The 6,038-nt window shown below is 61.9% G+C and overlaps 1 protein-coding gene across 1 annotated transcript; it reads left to right on the top strand.

Moving 5' to 3' along the window:
- Positions 1–1,157: 1,157 nt before the first annotated feature.
- PDX1 (pancreatic and duodenal homeobox 1) lies at positions 1,158–5,666 on the top strand. The gene is made up of 2 exons (XM_063103499.1): positions 1,158–1,563; positions 5,221–5,666. The coding sequence occupies exons 1-2, from the start codon at positions 1,158–1,160 to the stop codon at positions 5,664–5,666; spliced, it is 852 nt and encodes a 283-aa protein (XP_062959569.1).
- The last annotated feature ends 372 nt before the right edge of the window (positions 5,667–6,038 follow it).

The following is a 6,038-nucleotide window of genomic DNA, read 5'->3' as shown; positions in this document are numbered from 1 at the left end:
AGGCCGGGGTTGGGCGCCGCCATCACCCGGAGGCAGTCAGTCTGCACCAGTGGGTGCGGGAAAGTGCCTCAGAGTGCCCAGAATTTTCCGAATGAGTTGAAGCCACGCGTGGACGTTGCCGTGAAAACGCAACCTTTTTGTTTTCGTTTTTGTTTTTCTAGACGCCCCACTCCCCCCCGGGCCTGCCTTAATTCAATCACACTCGGAAGAGTGGATGTTCTCCACTGGCAGACTCCGGCCCAGGTCTCAGGATCCGTGGAGAGTCATCCAGGATCTGGAACCCCCGTGCCAACCCTCTGCCCCGGCCTCCCAGCCACAGAGGGAGGCCGCTTCTTTCCCGCTTGCCACACTGGGAAACTGCGTTCTGAGTTGACCAAATGGGCCCCAATTTTCCAGAATCAAAATTAACAATACCCTTCAAAAAAAATGTAAAAAGCCACTGTGAATGCCTCTGAAGTTACCGTTTACACCCCAGGAGTACGTGGAGCGCAGTGTAAGATAAAAATACACAACAAATGATAGCGTTTTATGTGTTCTTTCACTGACATCATTGGTGATTGTGACCAAACTTCATAAATACAATAGAACCAGTTGCTTCGGCCTATAAAGCTGGGGTCCGCAAACTTTTTGGACAGTATTCCCCAACAGTTAAAAAATATATATACAACCTCGACATATGAGTATTAAAAATTATATTCGTGTACTTATGTATTATGTGCGTTTTCAAAGGTACAAAGAAAATAGAAACGTATAAAGCGCGATGAACGTGTTTCCATAAATGAACAGAAGTTCTGATACTTTCGTGCGCGCCCCACTTTGCAGAGCACGGCCAGCTGCGCATACGGGCGTGTGCAGCAAACTAGGCTGAGAAAGAACATTGAAACAAACGCAGGTGCTCGCGGGCACCTGGGCCTTTCTTCCAAAGACAGTCAGCCAAGCCAATAATGGCCCCAATCGGAGACACGTGGGACACGGCGGAGCCTATCGCGCGGCGGCCTGTCCGCCTGTCCCCGCCGGCCGCGGGTTTTCTCTGAGAACAGTGCGGAGCTGTCAAAGCGAGCGGGGGCGGCGCCGAGAGTGGGAGCGCCTCACAGAGCCAAGTCGCCGGCTCCAGCTCCCTACTCCCGGCTCCTGGTCCCCAATCTCCGGCTGCAGCCATGAACGGCGAGGAGCAGTACTACGCAGCCACGCAGCTTTACAAGGACCCGTGCGCATTCCAGCTGGGCCCGGCGCCGGAGTTCAGCGCTAGCCCCCCTGCGTGCCTGTACATGGGCCGCCAGCCACCACCGCCGCCGCCGCCCCCGTTCCCCTGCGCCCTGGGCGCGCTGGAGCAAGGCAGTCCCCCGGATATCTCCCCGTACGAGGTGCCTCCCCTCGCCGACGACCCCGCGGTGGCGCACCTTCACCACCACCTCCCTGCTCAGCTCGCGCTTCCCCACCCGCACGCCGGACCCTTCCGGGACGGAGCGGAGCCCAGTGCCCTGGAGGAGCCCAGCCGCGTCCAGCTGCCTTTCCCGTGGATGAAGTCTACCAAAGCTCACGCGTGGAAAGGCCAGTGGGCAGGTAAGCCTGGCTCCCCGCCCCTTCCTCCTCTGCGCTCTGGGCCTCGCTGCCCTTATCCTGCTCCAGGCCCCAGCCCCCTTGAATAACCCAGGGTCGGACTACACTACACTAGGAAGCCAACGAGGCCATCCTGCAGGGAAGCGCTTATCTGGTCCAATTGGAGCATCTTTCCCCATCCAGCTTTCTTCCTGAGAGCTTACACTCCTTCCCTCCCTGTACGACGAGCCCATCTTTTCTCCAGAAGCCGGTGAGCTCCTAGCCCCGTCCCCAGACAGCCGAGGCCTAGCCAAGCTCAGGGATTCAGGGTATCCGGCAGCCCAAGACTCCCCGGCCGTGCGCGCCGAGGCAGCCGAGCAGGGCCCAGGGTGTCTCTGGTACAGGCCCTAGAGCACCTTCAAAGCCCCGGGTCCACTCAGTCCCCGGGGCCGCCCCGGCGGCTTCGTTAGAGAAGCGCAGGCAGTCTCGGGGTGCTGGGTAGATTCAGAAAGATAGGAAGGAAAGGAAAGGAAAACTGCATCCAACCCCGCAAAATGTCCGGTGGCCCTGGTGGCGAAAGGCGGTGGGGAGACCAGGGAGGAGCGGGGGTCAGGCGGGGGGAGGCTCTCACCGCGAGACGGAAAGCCGGCCGCTAGCCTCGCAGCCGGGCAGCAGAAGAGGCGCCGGAGATGCTAGTCCCTTTCTGACCAACCGAAAGAGTTTGAAGGGGTCTTCCCGCGCTGATTCCCAGGGAGTAAGTTTGAAGGAGATGCGCCTCCCTGCACGGCCGGCCCAGGGAGGAAGGAGCCTGGGCTTCCCGCGGCCCTGCACGCCGACGTGTAACAGAAGGTTTCTCCCTGAGCTGGGAGGCGGAGACGCCGAGCAGCCCCCAAGTCCCTTCCCCGCCCCGAGCTGGCGGCGAGTTCCGGCGCGGCCTGTGCCACCGCCGCTACACAATGTTATCGCTTCCGTGCTGCAGCTACTTCTGGTCACACCTGCATTTCAAACAGTTGCCTTTTTTTTTTTTTTTTTCCCCCTTTTTAACTGACAGCCGGGAGAAGGGAAAAGAGGCTCGATCTGCTCCCGCCCCATCCTGGGCGCCGCGTGTGCAGGGTCTGCGCAGCCCTGCGTGACACTGACCCGGGCGCGGCCAAGCCTCTTTGCGGGGGGAGGGGAGGAGGAAGAGCCGGGCTCGCCCAGGGTCCCGGGGTCTCACCTCTTTCTAGTTCACTGACTCGCTTAAGGCAACGGTCCTGAGGCAGGACTGAGCCTACACTCGGCTGCAATTGTCCCCACCTCTGGCGAACCCCGAGAGAAGAGGACGGCAGATGCCGCCTAGGCTCCTCTTCGTACTTATCCAGGCCGCGCGGCCCGGGCCAAAGGCCCCAGAGCCTCAGGAAACGCTGGTTCCTTGGGAGCCGGGAGGCTGGCACCTCGGAGCGGGATGGGGGTGGCGGGCTCTCGGCCGGTAGTTTCCTGCCTCGGCTGCCTTCCCCGGGGGCCCCTTCCCGCCGCGCGCTGGAGACGCGCGTTCCCAGCATCCCGGGCCTCGCAGCTACTGCCCTCCTAGCCTGGGCTTCCGCGGGAACAGGGCGAGGGGACGCTGAGAGAGGACTGCTGAGGGGGGCTGTCTTCCCCACCCTTCCACAGGGGGCGTCAGCCCTGCTCTGCTGGAGCTGGGGCTCAGGCGGACCCAAGAAACCAGGAAGTAAAACCCGAAGGGAAATCGGCAGCCTTGCGCGGGGGTCGGGGGGACCCTCAGAGGGCGACCCTCGGGCCGGGAGGCCAGGCTGCAGAGGTCTTTGCCGGCGCCATCGGACCCACCGCCCGCTCCGCCTGCGGGGAAGGGCCGGCCTCCGCTCCCTTCTGGAAGCCCCCGCGGTACTCGCGGGAAACTTTCCAAGGAGCCGGACTGGAAGCGTTGGCGGACCCACCCGCCTGCGTCCAGTGCGTTTTCACGCCCCTGGGCAGAGCGAAGTGGCCAAAGGGCTCTCATTCGCAGTCCGAGTGTGACTACTAATGACAATAGTGACTTCCGAAAACCTTGAACTGCCTCAGCCGCGCTAGCCGCCTGGCACCTAGACCGCCTCACAGGGCGCCTCGCGGAAGGGCCCAGCCCTGGGGCCCCGGGCTCCTCCCCGGCAACACCAGCAGCAGCCTCCATCCTCAACCTCCATCCCCTGCTGCCTCGTCCTGGGCACAGGTCCTCCGGGGTGGTGGACCCCGCGCAGCCTCTCCCAGAGCCTCGGAGAGGCCGGCAGCCTAGGGGAGGTTATGGGTTGAGTTTAAGAACCTTGAGGGCCTTTCCTAATGTTCCCATCAGGCCCCCTAGCTTCTCTCCCAGGCCAGTGAAGACCCAGGAAACGGAGCTGCCCCCCAGGGAGCAGGACGCCTGCAATGACCAGGGACGCCGCTTCGGCTTCTGGCGCCTCTGCTCCGCCTGGGGAGAAACCCGGGCGGGTTTCATCGTCAAATTAACCCCTTCGGCTCCCTACGCAGCCCACACCTGCACCCCCATACATACCCGCACCCCCCAGGACCCCCACACACACGCACTCCCACCCACACACTGGCCTCTAACTCTCTAAGGCTTTGCCAACAGCCACAGGAGAAATGTCCCCTGCCTCCTCCCTAAGACACGCTGACTTCAGCCCCTTGCCGAAGCTTCGCTGGAACTTCCCGCACCAACGCCCACAGCCCGGGTGCAGTCGGTATTTTGCACAGAAAAGTAAAGTTCGGAACCTTGAGGGCGCAGCGGCAGGTACCGCGTGTGCGGCGCTCACCTCCCGGGCGGGGCCTCCTGGTGGCTTCTCGCACCTGGCCCCGGCCCCACCGACTCCTCCCGCACTCTCAGCTCCTCGGCGGGGCGCCCGCCCCGTGCCCCCCTCTCTGCCTCTGCCGGCATTTGGGGCCCAGGGCACTGAGTCCGAGGCCGCCAGCGTCCTGCCCCCTCCTGATGCGACTTTCCCCAGAATAGCATTCCTTCTCCTCATGAACAGAAGCCCGACTGAGGTTTAAACGACAATTGTAGAGAATCTGCTGGCTCTCAGGTTGGGCCCCATTACAGTGTAACTACAGAGAGAGATGTGGTCAGACATAACAAAATACGTCCTAAGCTGCGTTAGCACAGAAACTTCAAACTGCGGTTGCACCCGTTGGTGGGTAGTGAAATCCATTCACCGGGTTGAGATCGGCATTTATTTTTAACGAAATAGCCAACAATGGGAATAATTAGCATCGTACGTGATAAAGGTTGGTTTCATGTCCTCCAATGAAACCATATGTCAGTTATACATCCTTATGTGAACTGGATAGTGATCTCAAATGTATTTCTTACAGTAGGTCACCGTCAGAAAGTTTGGGGTTTTTTTGTTTTGTTTTGTCCTGTATTAAAGGCATTTTCTCGCCTTCCTAGAACGGGTCGGTTACGTATTCAACAAGCACTACAGGACAGTGAGAGCCAAACGTTGGCTCGCGGTGACAGCCGGCGCAGCTCTGGCCTCCGGGGCAGGGCCTGGGGCTCGGGGGCTCTGGCTGGAGCAGCGTGAGAGCGTTGCTGCTCCTCGAGCCAGAGCCGGAGTGGCGGGGCTGAGGGGGCAGGGCGGGGCTGAGGGCGTGGCTGGGCTTCGGGGGGGCGGGGCGGGGGCGGGCGGCCAGTCTCACGCCCCGTGTTGCCCGCAGGCGGCGCCTACGCTGCGGAGCCGGAGGAGAACAAGAGGACGCGCACGGCCTACACGCGCGCGCAGCTGCTGGAGCTGGAGAAGGAGTTCCTATTCAACAAGTACATCTCTCGGCCGCGCCGGGTGGAGCTGGCTGTGATGCTGAACTTGACCGAGCGACACATCAAGATCTGGTTCCAAAACCGCCGCATGAAGTGGAAAAAGGAGGAGGACAGGAAGCGCGGCGGCGGGACGACGGCCGGTGGTGGCGCGGGAGCGGAGCCCGAGCAGGACTGCGCCGTGACTTCTGGCGAGGAGCTGTTGGCACTGCCGCCACCGCCGCCCCCCGGGGGTGCTGCGCCGCCAGCTGCCCCCGCCGCCGCCCGAGAGGGCCGCCTGCCGCCCGGCCTTAGCGCGTCCCCACAGCCCTCCAGCGTCGCAGCCCGGCGGCCGCAGGAACCCCGGTGAGAGACAGGGGCTGCTCCCTGCTGGGCGGCTTCGACCGCTCTCGGAAGAAGGGGAGCGAGCCTAGGACCCCAGGTGTGGACGACTGGCCCTGGCAGTTGGATGGGGCAGGGACTGTCGGGCCCCCCTAGACGGGAGGGGAGAACCTGCTCTCCCAGGCGCACGTGCCAATTGAGGCGCCTCAAGGAGATACTGGCAGACCTTCCTGAAGGAGAAGAGACACTGGTTTCTGTCATATTGGGGCCTCTTCTGGATACCATTGCATTGGCGATGTCTGCCACCCTTGTGCGTCCCCACCTCCAGCACTCCGCCATGCGACCTGTTTAGAGAAACCTACTCTTGAGAACACAATGGGAACTACACATTGGAAAGCCC

Source organism: Cynocephalus volans, chromosome 7, assembly GCF_027409185.1.
Source record: "Cynocephalus volans isolate mCynVol1 chromosome 7, mCynVol1.pri, whole genome shotgun sequence".
Lineage (NCBI taxonomy): Eukaryota > Metazoa > Chordata > Mammalia > Dermoptera > Cynocephalidae > Cynocephalus > Cynocephalus volans.
Note: the sequence above shows the minus strand (reverse complement) of the source record. Positions and strands in the feature narration are given on the sequence as shown.